The sequence below is a fragment of the Phalangium opilio genome, unplaced genomic scaffold, assembly GCF_054372755.1.
Source record: "Phalangium opilio isolate 3A_F unplaced genomic scaffold, DU_Popi_V2 ptg000045l_1, whole genome shotgun sequence".
Taxonomy (NCBI): domain Eukaryota; kingdom Metazoa; phylum Arthropoda; class Arachnida; order Opiliones; family Phalangiidae; genus Phalangium; species Phalangium opilio.
This window is the reverse complement of record NW_028324168.1, coordinates 1,353,025-1,367,808: the sequence shown is the minus strand read 5'-3', so window position 1 is coordinate 1,367,808 and position 14,784 is coordinate 1,353,025. Positions and strand designations below refer to the sequence as shown.

The 14,784-nt window shown below is 36.0% G+C and overlaps 1 protein-coding gene across 1 annotated transcript in view; it reads left to right on the top strand.

Moving 5' to 3' along the window:
• Utx (Utx histone demethylase) overlaps positions 1-14,775 on the top strand; it is a 48,081-nt gene extending 33,306 nt beyond the window's left edge. The window contains exons 6-21 of the mRNA XM_089837679.1: positions 5,529-5,649; positions 6,005-6,059; positions 6,152-6,186; positions 6,266-6,359; positions 6,444-6,924; positions 6,988-7,165; positions 7,231-8,040; positions 8,101-8,298; positions 8,536-8,925; positions 8,996-9,372; positions 9,430-9,774; positions 9,885-10,029; positions 10,125-10,309; positions 10,406-10,532; positions 10,850-11,017; positions 12,285-14,775. Of these exons, the coding sequence (XP_089693805.1) occupies positions 5,529-5,649; positions 6,005-6,059; positions 6,152-6,186; positions 6,266-6,359; positions 6,444-6,924; positions 6,988-7,165; positions 7,231-8,040; positions 8,101-8,298; positions 8,536-8,925; positions 8,996-9,372; positions 9,430-9,774; positions 9,885-10,029; positions 10,125-10,309; positions 10,406-10,532; positions 10,850-11,017; positions 12,285-12,317 (3,742 nt within the window). The 3' untranslated portion in view covers positions 12,318-14,775. The remainder of the gene's footprint in view (positions 1-5,528; positions 5,650-6,004; positions 6,060-6,151; positions 6,187-6,265; positions 6,360-6,443; positions 6,925-6,987; positions 7,166-7,230; positions 8,041-8,100; positions 8,299-8,535; positions 8,926-8,995; positions 9,373-9,429; positions 9,775-9,884; positions 10,030-10,124; positions 10,310-10,405; positions 10,533-10,849; positions 11,018-12,284) is intronic.
• The last annotated feature ends 9 nt before the right edge of the window (positions 14,776-14,784 follow it).

Below are 14,784 nucleotides of genomic sequence, written 5' to 3'. Positions count from 1 at the left end.
AATTAAACGCATTTATTACGTATTTTTAGTTGTTTGTCATGACAAATACAGCCGGGGTTAATACACCGTGTAATATGGCATAACCAAGGGACCCCTCTCTCTGTAGTGTTCTGGAAGTTTTAGACCTTACTTCCTCTTGAATCTAGAATCCTAAAAATGTTTCTTGTTTTGTTTTTTAACTCCGCTAAGAATTTCAATGCCACTTTAGTTTCGGTGTGTATATGGTAAGGCTTAGTTTTTTAAGCCTAACTCTAAAACAAAATCAGACGACATACAATAAACAAAGGACGTGTAGTTCTTTTGGAATGTATCTCGTCGTGTCACGGCATATAGTCTAGTTTTACTATACTATAACACCCCCGTCACACCGGAAATCCGCTTTGGGGGTTTCGTGAAGTTTTCCTGACTACCATGTGTGTTACTGTTTTCAGAATGATTTTTTATTTTTAAAGAAAGCAAAACCTAACGTTAGTTGATATTAAGATCACGACCGTATTGTGATGAGTTCACAAGTTATTGTGACAAACCGTAAGATTATAAGATATGTTCCATAAGTATGACACTACCTATACTTCGTAATGCTAGAGACAGCTCGAGCTAGTTCTATAGCAGAACGACAAGCGAGAATTGTAGTCCTACTCTCGGTGGTTAATTTAGTCAACAGTACAGTACTAAGCCTTTGACAGCGCCTCACTCATCAGATGTCGCTTTACCTCGAATCTATGACCTACTTCATTCACTTCATGACAAGCTCCAGTTTGTAACCAGTGTCAAACTTATGGTGAACATATCTTATGAGCTTATGGACAAACGTTTGTGGTATCATTCGTCGAAGTTGTAGTTGCAATACTTCTTACAACATAACTTATTCAAGGTTTAATTGCGATATTTAAATTTTACTTCCTTAAAAAATTTAATCTCGAAATTTGACCTTCTATACCTGATTAATTTAATTAACGTAACACGCGTGTTTAATTAATTAATTACGAAATAAATACGTGGTATCTTAATATAAAGAAAGCCCGCCTTACTCGAAATACGCCGCATTTCCTGTTTAGAAAGTTTAATCGTCTATAAAAAATAAAGAAGCAAATTTATTTTGCTTTTACTTGATTTTTCTTTTATGCAACGTTGCGTATTTCATTCATAATTTTTTTTGAAAGGAAGGGGGCGTGACTTGTATAAATTACAATTAAGCACGTATTACTAGACTTGAAAATGACACGCCCTCTTGGAAAAAGGGGTCCGAATAGACTAATGGTAAACGGCCTAGTGTCAATGGCCTATTTTAATTATTTCAGGTATTTTTAGATATTTTTTGTTAGTTACGTAACGCCTAATACTATTCTAGAATTGCTAAGCCTAATCTCATTTTTCGCTAAGCCTAATTTCGTCTTTGCTAAGCCTAATCTCATTTTTCGCTTTTTTATAGTTACTTAATCTGAACAATCGTATAATGAAAGGAAATGATTTCTATTTTAATAATTATTTAGTTAATTAAATACACATCCCTGAGATCATGTAGGTGTAGATTCTAATAATAATAATAATAATAATATCCCGGATGTAAGTCCCAAATTTGAACGTATCCTTTCTCTCTCTCTTAGTTAAAAGAGTTAACGGAAGGATTTGAAAATATATATTAATTTTATTTCTCATTAAAATTTTTTAAACACACACCACTGTCCTGTGCATATGTACAGGAAATCGCTTTTAAAACGAGGTCTACCATAAACACAATTCATTTTTATTATCCTCAGTCATCCCTTGCAGAGGTCAGTGAAACGGTATTGTTTTAGACCACACTAGGTCATTCTGTGAAAGAATTAAATGCCTTTGGTAGGGTTAGGGGGGAAAGGATGGGTGTGAACTTTGTGTGATATCTTCTTGGTTACGGTAAATGACTGACATCCGGCCTGGAATTTAACTGCGGGGCCTCTTCTGGATGGCTGACTGGCAGACCCAGGAGACACACACTGGGGTGGTGCGTGGTGAATTTAGAAGATTTCTTCGTTCTTCCTAGCCTGTTTCCCGCCCTACTTTTTGCAATTTGCACCTCCTGTGACGCGTGACTGTATCATATCATCCCCGTAATCTAAGGTATCATTTTTGGTTTGGTTCAATGTGTTTGTATACCATATTGGATACCATTGATGGGGTTCGGTTTAGGGACAAACAACTTGTTTAACTTGCCCACGTGAATTTTTTTAAGGGTTACTTTTTCTTAACTCCCTGATTGATTTATGTCAAAGTATTTGGTATTGATGGGAAGAGGATGAGTTGGTCTATCATACCCTTTAAGGGTTTTCCGTTCGCGTTTAAACTGCCAGAGTTCTTACCTTCCAAAGTTGGGTCAAAATTTAGGACCTTTTCGATGAAGAACTTTGAATAGAGTAATATCTTTCACATATATGGCAACGTCATAACCCTCTATCTCTTACCTTAGTGATATCCCCCCCTTCCGAAGGCAAATAGTATTCTCTAATACAAAGTTGCCTCCAACGAAGGGGATACACAGTTCACTCCCCCTCTCTACCGATATTACTCTATTCGTTGGATTACTTTCAAACTTGGATTGCTCTGGCTCTGGTTGACCTAGACCCACGTAATTAGTACCGTTGGATAGGTTATGAGTTGGTCTATCATACCCGCGAAGCATTTTCCCTGCATCTCTTAAATTCCACCAGATTTGTCCAATTCCAAAGTTGGTCAGTATCCTGACCCTTTCTATGAAAACATTTGGAATTCGTGGGTTACTTTCAAACTTGGATTACTCGGGCTGTGGTTGATCTAGACCCACGTAATTGGTACTATTGGATAGATTATGAGTTGGTATATCATACCCTCCACGTATCTTTTAAATTCCACCAGTTGTGCAATTGCAAAGTTGGTCAAAATCCTGACCCTTTGACTGAAAACACGTTAATTCGTTAGGTTACTTTCAAACTTAAATTACTCTTTCTCTGTCTGTCTGTCTGTTCTGTTTGTTCTAGACCCAAGTAATTAATACCATGACCAGTTGTTTGGCGGTATATCATTCCATAAACGGTTAAAAAATATAATATCTTCATGGCTGAGTAACTTAAATGGGGTGTGTGGTGTACATAACAAAAATAAATCAAAATCAACCGGACCCAAAAATTTCTGAAAACCACAATACACCTTACGTTCATTCAACTTGAAATCCTTTTATTGTATCTTCCTCGAAATCCCCTCTTGTGTGTAGAGAGAGATAGGGCTAGAGCTTACCAAGAACAGTATAGGAGGAGATTTAATAGTAATAATTTTTTGGTGTGTACTGTGTATATAAGTCATCCATGACGCCAACCAAATAGGCCTAGGAGCGGGTATATGCTCAAGTTATTTCCTACGACCAATAACAAAAGGTTCTCTCAATTTTCTTATATTTCTACGAATGTAATTTGATGCAAAACAATTTTTACTTGGAAAAAATGTGTGTGTACTCCATCTAGATAAAAAACCCTTATGCCGGAATCATAATTCCTTGAAAACCGGTTTTTCCTGCATCTGTAATAATAGATTATTCAACTTTTCTATTGTACATTTAGCGCTTATACATAGTTTCCAGACTATGGAGGATTTATACCATTTGCACTGCAGGAGACCAGGCTACTTTGCGTGCAAGGTGCAGTACTAATTATAGCCTCGCCTACTGGTGTAAATTGTATCAATACTCCTAGGCCCCTAGTAATAATTATAAAAAGAAAATTTATATTAAAATACCTGAGGAGTAAAATATTTGCCTCATGCCTAGTATGTAGTATCATAAATTTGAAATTACTCACACCACAGGAAGTATTATAAGGGGTGGGTTTGCTTTGATAAAGGTGTGCATTGTTTTATTTTTTAGGCCTAGTTTTTGTTTCTTTTATTTATTTATTTATCAGTACAGTTTGAGTCAACACCAATTAAATTAATATATGTACATGATTAAAGTTTTAGCGACTACGCAGTCTCTGCTGTAATCGAAAAAATCCGCCCTTAAATGGTGTGTATTTACCATAAATAAACCATTAAATTTATACTGGCAGAGTAATTTAGTTTCTTTTTTTTTGGGCAAAGAAAAGTAGAATTATTAACCAAGGCTTAAGGAAACACTTTGTGTACATACACTATATAGTGTTTTATGTTTTGCTATGTATAAGAGTTTTGCGGAAACTTATGTAGGCCCCATTTGCGTAGGAAGTAAAAGAAAGTATTCGGTTTTTGTTAGAAAATTTCAGCTTGTACCTTGAAATAATAAAAAAAATAAAACACTTTTAGAAAAATTCCGTAACATATTTCGAAGTGAGTAATATTTTACCTTGAAATAAGAGTAGACAGATATATCTTTGGGTTTTTTTTTTATTAGAGAAAGTGTAACCTAGCTTTGCATTTGGTACAATTTCAAGATAAAATATATTATATTATAATATTTTTAGATCAAAAATAGGCTTAGTGTTTCAAACTGTTATCTTGAATGATTAAAATACTTTTACTTTTATTTAAATAGCATCTGAAAAAACGTGTTTTTCCATTGCCTCTTGTATCTATTAAGGCCAGTGCATGCTAATATTATTTTTCGTTGACGAGGTCTATTTTGAAAAGTGACGTCATTTCGCGCCTATAAAAGTCGTAGAAACGACGCCTCTAGGGGGAAACTGGCCTACTAAAATGTAAATTTTTGTAATCAGAATTATCGCAATAGAGGCCTTGATAGATGTAGAAGGCAGTGGCTTTTAACTTCCTGAAACGGAAACCTTGACCTAGAACTTATCGTCAATTCTAAGCCTAAATTGTATAAAATATAATTTACATATGCTTGCGCCATAAAAACCCCATGTCTCTTTATCCAAAAACTTTTGAACGCTAGCCAAACTCCATTTAAATAAACGGTTATTTGGTATATTCTAGAATAAAAGTCAACTATATGCAAATTTTGTTGGTGACGTAGATTGCAACTGTAAAACCCAATTGGGATTTACCCGGTATAGTCCTAGTTACTTTTACGTTGCTTTTCATAAGTAGGGGAGAATCTTGAACTTTCGTCAATTTCATTTAGAAGATATTCAATTATTTATTGGCAAAAAACGAAGCAATACTTAGATAAAAATATTTAAATACCGTCCGTCTGTGTCGGTTTGGTTTCATTTTTAACTTACGTTTAAGTATCGACTCTTAAAAAAGTTTTGAATGTTTTTCCCCCCAATTTTTTTGAGCCGCTTCACCGTAAGTAGTTTCACGGCCTCTTTACTAACTCTTTATGCCTTTATTATTATCTCTTGCGTGATGATGCATTTGTCATACTTCCGGTGAAAGAGGATTATATGGTGGTGGATTTTAAATTTAAAGAAAACAGTTGTAAATTCAAACCAATTGTGTACAGTTTTGATTGAAGGGGTTTTTTTTTCAGTTTGCGTGTAGGTTTAATTAATTAATTAATTAATTAATTTGTTTGTGAATTTTTATTTATGTTTACATTTAATTTGGTAATAATGGTTTGTTTTTCTTTGTTGTTTTCTTTTAAGGTCTATTCGAACTTTTCGACAACTTTTGTACGTAGATCCAAATTTCAAAAGGGCCAATGAAGTTCATTATAGGCTTGGTTTGATGTTAAAAGTCCTTTCTGATCATGAATCCGCATTAAAAGTAAGTTAATTTTAAAATTATTTACTTTAAGGTTGATTTTAATTATGAGGTTAGCAATTCGGATTCGGATTTATTTATTTTAAATATTTTATTGTAAAAGTTTAATTATGTTTTATTTGAACGATATTACTATTATTATTACAATAAGCTAATTATTAATTAAAATTAAGCCAATAAAATCTATGAGTTATTGTTTATTTATTTCCCAAATATGTGTTATTATTTGCCAGCATTTTCATTTATTTGAACGATATTATTATTATTATTATTGCATTAAGCTAATTATTAATTAAAATTAAGCCAATTAAATCTATTAGTTATTATTTATTTCGCAAAATGTGTTATTATTTGACAGCATTTTCATTTATCATTAATCGACTCCGGTAAAAGTACCTTCCACAAATCGGAAAGTACGTGTTTAATTTAATTGTTAATAATTAACACCGTATACTAATTAATTAATATACCCCAATTAAAATTGAATATATATATTATATTACAGTTAGATTTCATATCGCTCATCTCTACGAAATTCAAGTAATTGTTAAAATTAGACAATGTGATTGTTTACAACAATACTTAGGTAGTTGTTTTCTTTTTCTAAAACGCTTAACAGAATAAACACAAAGCCGCGAAAGAAGCTTATGAGCAATTATTGGAGCAGAAAGATCTGCCTCAGTGGGTTAAAGCCGAAACCTTGAGGCAATTAGGTCCGTAAAGAAATTGTTACTACCTTTTGTCCCCAAAAGGATGGTCCCCTATGCTGGTATTTAAAAATAAAATATAAAACGTAGGTTGGATGCATCATACGGTAGAAGGTTTGGTTGAAAAGCCTCAACGACAAGCTTACGCGCTCCATTGTCTTCAAAAGTCAATTGACGCTGACCCTACTAGCGGTCAGAGTTTATACTTCTTGGGCCGTTGTTTCGCCAGTATTGGGAAAGTTCACGATGCCTTTATTTCTTATCGAAGTTCGGTTGACAAGGCTGAAGCCAATGCCGATACTTGGTGCTCCATAGGGGTGTTGTACCAGCAACAGAGTCAACCTATGGACGCGTTGCAAGCGTACATTTGCGCCGTGCAATTAGATAAGAGTCACACTCCGGCTTGGACCAATTTAGGTATTCTTTACGAGAATTGTAACCAATTACAAGACGCCTTGAAGTGTTACGTCAACGCCACGAGGGGACGTGGTTTAGCTAATCCCAATTTGTTAGCGAGGGTCAAATTTCTCGAGAATCAATTAGCCAACGCTCCGCATCCAGTTTTGCAAAAGTAACCAAGTTATTTGCGGAAGGTTTTTGGTGATATGTTTTAACCGCGTTTTGAACGCTTCAGACCTCCTCAGTTGCCTTGTATCGAAGATGCTTGGGATATTCCAATCTCGCAAGAAATGCAATCAAAACAGAATAGCGTAGCGCAACAAAGTAGAAACGCCAATCAAGTTGGCCCGACATACAATAACACCCAGAAGCAAGCCTTCCTCGGAGCTCAACAACCTAATTTCGCTATGACGGTAAGTGTAATTAAGTCTTAACTAAGCCCCGGTGATGATCTAACGTATCGGGGATGGGTATTCAGGGTCAAAGCGCGGGAAATTCAGCCCAAGCAAGCGGTGATGTAACTCAACAAGGTAACGCGGTTAAACGCATGAAGGCAGCGACGGGTGTACCACGAAGTGTGGTTCCCGCCGATGAAGGCGCGTCTTCAAATGGACCTGCTCAAATTTCCCCCGGTGGTCCACTCGCGGGACAGTCGGTTGTTCCTCCGCCTTCGCAACCCGGTGGTCCTCCCCCACCCTATTACCTTAATCAGCAAGAAGGGCAATTGTTAAGTTACTTGCAACAAAACCAGGCGAATTTATCGGCTCAACAACGAGCCTTAATGCAACAGTTGCAACACCGGCATCGTTTAATGGTTCAACATCAGCATCAACAGAAACTCGCGTTATTGCAGCGCCAACAACAACAACAGGCTCAGTTGGGTCAACCGCGATTGGCTCAACAACCAACACCTCAAGTAGTTTCGAGTTCGCTACCTCAGAGTCAAGACTTAAGTGATACCAATATGGCCATTGCTGGCGTACAGATTAAAGTTGAGAATCAACAGCGAGTTTCATCTCCCGGTTCAGTCGGAAATGGATTATGTCCTCAAGATAGTTTAGTTAAAAATATGCCGCCGTCGGTAATTAGTCCATCTTCAACCGCGGTAACAACAACCGGTGTTAGTTCAGGTACAACTGCAATCGCGGCGGTCGCGACGTCACATCCAACTGGAAACGTAACTGGTCAACCCTTGACCAATACCACAGTGCCTTCTCCTCAAACGTTCCCCGCTACACCCAGTCCGAACGTGGATATGAGAGCCGCTATTTCTAGGGAAAAAGCGCAAGTAAGTACTCGAGGTTCTCTTTTACGGGTCGTAGTAACCATGAGCATCGTTTTCGTTCAGGAGTTGAATTCGGCAGTTAGTCCTTATAACGAACACGATCTTCAAACGCTACTGTCCAAAAAAGGCACGGCCAAGTCAATAGCCGAAGACTTATTGGCCCAGTTCGCGGGTGACATCATGGCCGCCGAAAATGCTCAACAAAAGAAGGAAGGAGGGAAAAATGGAGAAGGAAATACTAGTCACGATGTAATTAAGAAGGTAAGTCTACCTTTTCTTGTAACTTGTCGCGATGTACCTTGAATGATTTAGCGCGACCGCTCTACAAAATGTTTACTTGTCGCGATGCACCTTGAATGGCTTAGCGTGATAGTTCCACAAAATGTTTACTTGTCGCGATGCACCTTGAATTATTTAGCGCGGTCGCTTCCCAAAATGTTTACTTGTCGCGTCGCTTTGAGGACTTTGTTGACACTCAAGTCTTGGCGCGTCTTTTAGGAAAAGAAATACGAAAGAATAAGCATAGATGGAAGGGTTTCAACGGGGGAAAGGCCAACGAGGGTTCATCCGTATTCTTCCAAATCGTCACCCGATCATAAACGAACCGGGGACAGTCCCTATTGCAGTCTTTTAGAGTCCAAAAGCTCCGTTTGTATGAATTTAACCACTGAAGAACGGAGCGAAATCGAAAACTTACTAAGTCCCGCCTCATTGTCGATAAACATGAGTTCGTCTCAACTTCTGGCGGCCTTTAAGGTTGCCACGGGAAAAAAACCCGTTTATAACACTAGCCTCATGTCCGAAAAATGTCCCCCACCATTACCACCGGATCCACCATACCCTCCGATAAGCAAGGACAAACTTCTACCACCGACACCCAGTGTTTTTGTAAGTTTCTCTTGACAAAGACCACCGAGGCTAGACGGTTTCCTCTTGAACGTATATCCTTTACCTTCAGCTCGAGAACAAAAAGGACGCGTTCTCACCTCAACTTCAAGAATTTTGCTTCGCTCAACCCATCGCGGTCATCAGGGGATTAGCGAGCGTGCTCAAATTGGATCTGGGTTTGTTCTCAACAAAGACGTTGGTCGAAGCCAATCCTGATCACACCATCGAAGTAAGGACGCAACTTATGCAAACGTCCGATGAAAATTGGGACACGGAAAGGCGAAGAATGGTTTGGCGATGCGAAAGTCACAGATCTCATACGTCAATAGCGCGATACGCCCAGTACCAAGCGTCATCTTTCCAGGAGTCTCTGAAAGAGGAAAGCGAAAAGTCGCAGGGAATTCAACGCGAATCTGATAGTGATTCCAACTCATCGTTGATTGCTGGGTAAGTCCAGCCTACCTATTTTGTTCACCAAGAATTAACATCACGAGTAATTTGCAGCAAAACGAAGAAATCCAAGAAAAATAATTTATTTAAAACGATTAAATTCGGAACTAACGTGGATTTATCCGACGAAAAGAAATGGCGACCTCAACTTCAAGAGTTGGTTAAGCTACCATCTTTCGTCAGAGTCGTATCCGCCAGTAACGCGTTGAGTCACGTGGGACATACCATTTTGGGAATGAATACTGTTCAATTGTACATGAAAGTTCCTGGTTCGAGGACACCGGGACATCAAGAGAATAATAACTTTTGTTCCGTTAATATCAATATTGGACCTGGTGACTGTGAATGGTTCGCCGTACCTGAACCTTATTGGGGAATGGTACATCAACTTTGTGAGAAGTAAGTACTTGCGTGTTTCTTCTTCTTCTTCTTTTCTTTGAAGTACTTTGGTGTTTTTGACCCTTTGAATTCAAGTACTTAAGGGTTTATTTGGGCAATTGTCTTGTTAGAAACAACTTAAATTTTCTTCATGGATCATGGTGGCCCATTTTGGACGATCTCTATGTTGAAAACATTCCGGTGTATAGGTTCCTACAACGACCCGGTGATCTAGTCTGGGTCAATGCGGGAACAGTCCATTGGGTACAAGCTGTTGTAAGTTCAGATTTTTGGGTCTTAATTAGTTACCAATTGGGGATATTTACGTCTGGGAGGAGGAGGAGGTAATGATTTGGTCCATCTTCGAACAGGGTTGGTGCAACAATATCGCTTGGAATGTTGGTCCCTTGACTGCCAAACAGTACCAACTTGCCGTTGAACGGTACGAATGGAATAAGTTGCAGACATTCAAGTCCATTGTTCCTATGATAAATTTGACTTGGAACTTGGCGAGAAATATACAGGTTACCGAGCAGGCGCTCTTTGAACAGATAAAGTAAGTCAATGTTATCTATCCACTTCTGTTAAGGTTTTAATTGTTCTAATTATGTTTGATTTTAATTATATTGTTATATTTAATCATTTTCTTCAGGTATTGTCTACTGAGAACGTTACGGCAATGTCAGTTAATTATGGAATACGTTAAGTCCTTGGGTAAAGAAGTCAGGTGGCATGGAAGAGGCAAGAATGAAGCCGCGCATTATTGCACCAATTGCGAAGTAAGTTTCTTCGAATTTGCCGAACCATTAAGCCTAATATGTTTAATTCTTTAATTATTCTCCGTTTCAATTTATTTGTGTTTAGATTTTTTATACTTAGTTAGGGTTAGCAAACTTTCAAATTTTGCTTAGTCACTAAGCCTTATTTCGTGTTCTTCACTTATACTTGGTTAGGGTTAGAAAACTTTCAAATTTTGCTTAGTCACTAAGCCTTATTTCGTGTTCTTCACTTATACTTGGTTAGGGTTAGCAAACTTTCAAATTTTGCTTAGTCACTAAGCCTTATTTCGTGTTCTTCATTTTTTTTCGTTTCTAAGGTTGAAGTGTTCAATTTGTTGTTGGTGAAAGAAGTCGATAAGAAGTACGTTGTTCATTGCTTGGATTGTTCGCGAAAAATAAGTTACAAATTAGACGAATTCGTCGTTCTTGAGGAATATACCATGGAAGATCTAATGGATGTTTATGATAACTTCATCCTTCATCCCGTAAGTTTAATTTTATTTTGTTTCATATGGAATTGTATGCACTGATATGTAGTTGCTTGCATTGCATTGTATGAATAATAGGCTTAGGGTTTTGAAGTCGAAAGTAGGCTTAGGGCTTTGAACACAAAAGTAGGCTTAGCACAAAGCATGGTGCAAGGTTTTTGTCGGTTTTAAACACATTTGAAAGTAGGCTTAGGGCTTTGAACACAAAAGTAGTCTCAGCACAAAGCATGGTGCAAGGTTTTTGCGGGTTTTGTACACATTTGAAATTAGGCTTAGGGCTTTGAACACAAAAGTAGGCTCAGCACAAAACATGGTGCGAGGTTTTTGTCGGTTTTGTACAAATTTGAAAGTAGGCTTAGGGCTTTGAACACAAAAGTAGGCTCAGCAGGAAACATGGTGCAAGGTTTTTGTCGGTTTTGTACAAATTTGAAAGTAGGCTTAGGGCTATGAACACAAAAGTAGGCTTAACACAAAGCATGGTGCAAGGTTGTTGTCGGTTTTGTACACATTTGAAAGTAGGCTTAGGGCATTGAACTCGAAAGTAGGCTCAGCACAAAACATGGTGCAAGGTTTTTGTCGGTTTTGTACACATTTGAAAGTAGGCTTAGGGTTTTGAACACAAAAGTAGGCTCAGCACAAAACATGGTGCGAGGTTTTTGTCGGTTTTGTACACATTTGAAAGTAGGCTTAGGGCATTGAACTCGAAAGTAGGCTCAGCACAAAGCATGGTGCAAGGTTTTTGTCCGTTTTATACACATTTGAAAGTAGGCTTAGGGCTTTGAACTTGAAAGTAGGCTCAGCACAAAGCATGGTGCAAGGTTTTTGTCGGTTTTGTACACAATTGAAAGTAGGCTTAGGGCTTTGAACACAAAAGTAGGCTCAGCAGGAAACATGGTGCAAGGTTTTTGTGGGTTTTGTACACATTTGAAAGTAGGCTTAGGGCTTTGAACACAAAAGTAGGCTTAGCACAAAACATGGTGCGAGGTTTTTGTGGGTTTTGTACACATTTGAAAGTAGGCTTAGGGCTTTGAACACAAAAGTAGGCTTAGGGCTTTGAACACAAAAGTAGGCTTAGGGCTTTGAACTCGAAAGTAGGCTTAGGGCTTTGAACTCGAAAGTAGGCTTAGCACAAAGCATGGTGCAAGGTTTTTGTCGGTTTTAAACACATTTGCATGTTATTTAATTTAACACACTGCACTTTTATTGTGGTTTTTAAGTTTTTCAATTAGTAAAGTTAAGTTTCTTCCAAAAATTATCAAAACAGAGTCAACCTCCGTCATCAATATCAGCTTCATGACACTAATGTTTCGAAACATAGTTGCCAAATAATTAATCTTTCATTCTATATCGTTTTTATATATATTAAATATGAAATTAAGAACTGTTTAATCGATCGGTGAAACGCAAATAAGAAATGGACACGGTATTTAAACATAATGGCAAATACGGAAGATTCTAGTAACAACAACACTGCCAATGTATGAGATTTATTTCTCACGGTAATTTTTTTATTTAATTACCGTTTTAATTTTATAATTAATTAATTATAATTCACATTAAATAAACGAAATACAAGCGTAATTTTTTTTCTTTTTTTAATAATTTTCTTTAATTAAATATTTAATTATTTAAAAAGAAAAAAAATCTCGGGGCCAAAGAACTGATACTTTTTTTGGAATTAAAAACGCTTGGGAATTTAATTTAAATTAAATTCGTTTTTTATCGTGTTATAATAATTTTCCTTTAGCGTGTTCTTTTTTTTTTTTAACTTTGAAAAAATAAGTTACAAGCTGAACGATAACGGTGATGATTGTGCCCGAACCCTAAAAATAAATTTAATTTAAATAATTTAATGTACATGTCTGTGTAAAGTTTAAAAAGTAGCCTAATATTAACCTAACCTAACCTTACATTACCTTTTCCCGATTAAATAATCCCTAAAAAAATATCCTTGTACAGAATGCAGAGTTTGAAATCTAATCAGAAAAATGGAAGTGATATTTAAATAGTAACAAGAGTTTTCCAATTTTTTGGGGTCTGTAATTAATTAATTAATTAATTCGGTTAGGCTTAGCGATAAACGAGGTCATATGAATTAAATATGATTCGTATGAAATAATTTATTCTATAAATAATACAAACGAAGTGTGTTTTTAATTTAGAAAAAATTCCCCTCAGTGTTGCGTGCGGAAAACAGACAGACAGACAAATACAGCAGCAAAAGATATATAAGGATCTATTAATTGATTCTATGCAATTTTCTAAGCCTTAATTTTAATTTTAATTTAGTTAATAAGCCGAAATTAATTAATTTAAAACATTATTTACGTTGATTTTAACGAACATTAATTAATTAATTTAAAAACACATAAATCAACAAGACGTCACTGTCACTTTAAACATCAAACACTGCCAGTTTAAATAATCATGAAGAAAGTGATACTTAAACAAATTAAAAAAACAAACAAAACAGGACCTTAATATAATAATAATAATTAATGCATAAACATTTAATTATGTGATAAAATATATCAGTTTTCTATCGACTTTTTTCTACTGTAACATCAACTCGAAAAAAAAAACCATAAACACTCAGTCAAAATAACCACTCTTTATTAAGCTGTCCCCTAATTGAAATTTTGTGGAAATTAAACTGATAACCTGAAATTTCATGAGATTCGACCCCAAACCCTTAAAATTCATGGAAATTCAACCCCAAAACCCTTAAAAATCATGGAAATTCAACCCAAAACCCTTTAAAATCCATGGAAATTCAATCCCAAACCCTTAAAATTCATGGAAATTCAACCCAAAACCCTTTAAAATCATGCAAATTCAACCCAAAACCCTTGAAAGTCGTGGAAATTCAATTCAACCCAAAACCCTTTAAAATCCATGGAAATTCAACCCCAAACCCTTAAAAATCATGATAATTCAACCCCAAAACCCTTAAAAATCATGGAAATTCAACCCCAAACCCTTAAAAATCATGCAAATTCAACCCAAAACCCTTAAAAATCGTGGAAATTCAACCCCAAACCCTTTAAAATCATGCAAATTCAACCCAAAACCCTTCAAAATCGTGGAAATTCAACCCAAAACCCTTAAAAATCATGGAAATTCAACCCAAAACCCTTAAAAATCATGGAAATTCAATTCAACCCAAAACCCTTTAAAATCCATGGAAATTCAACCATAAACCTTTAAAAATCATGGAAATTCAACCCAAAACCCTTAAAATTTCAAGGAAAAAAACCCCATTTAATTGCCTATCCATAAAATGTACATTGTATAAAAATATAACTACCTGGTCCTCATTATAAGCTTATTTATGTACAGAAATTAATTATGAATTTAAGTCTGGCCCTTAAGTTTAATTTTGCTCATTAACAACAAACAAACAAACCCCTTTTTTTGTCAGTATTGCAAATTTAATGTACAGATTGTTCGAATTTTTTTTTAAATTAATTAATTAGTTAATTTGTACATTAAGTATAATTAATTTTTGTTTAGGGGTACGTACGTTTAATTGATCTCAGATCTCAAATTTAATTAAAGAAAACAAAAAAAAAAACATTTTCCCGGTTTTCACGTTACGTAAGTAAAATAAGTAAACAAAACAAAACAACGGTCTGTTTCTAATTTTTTTATTATTATTATTTGTATGATTTGAATTAATTAATTTCTTTTTAATTGCGAAAGCGTTAAAACTTAATTCACTTCATTTGTAAATTAATTTATGTAATATTTAAGAACCCCCAACC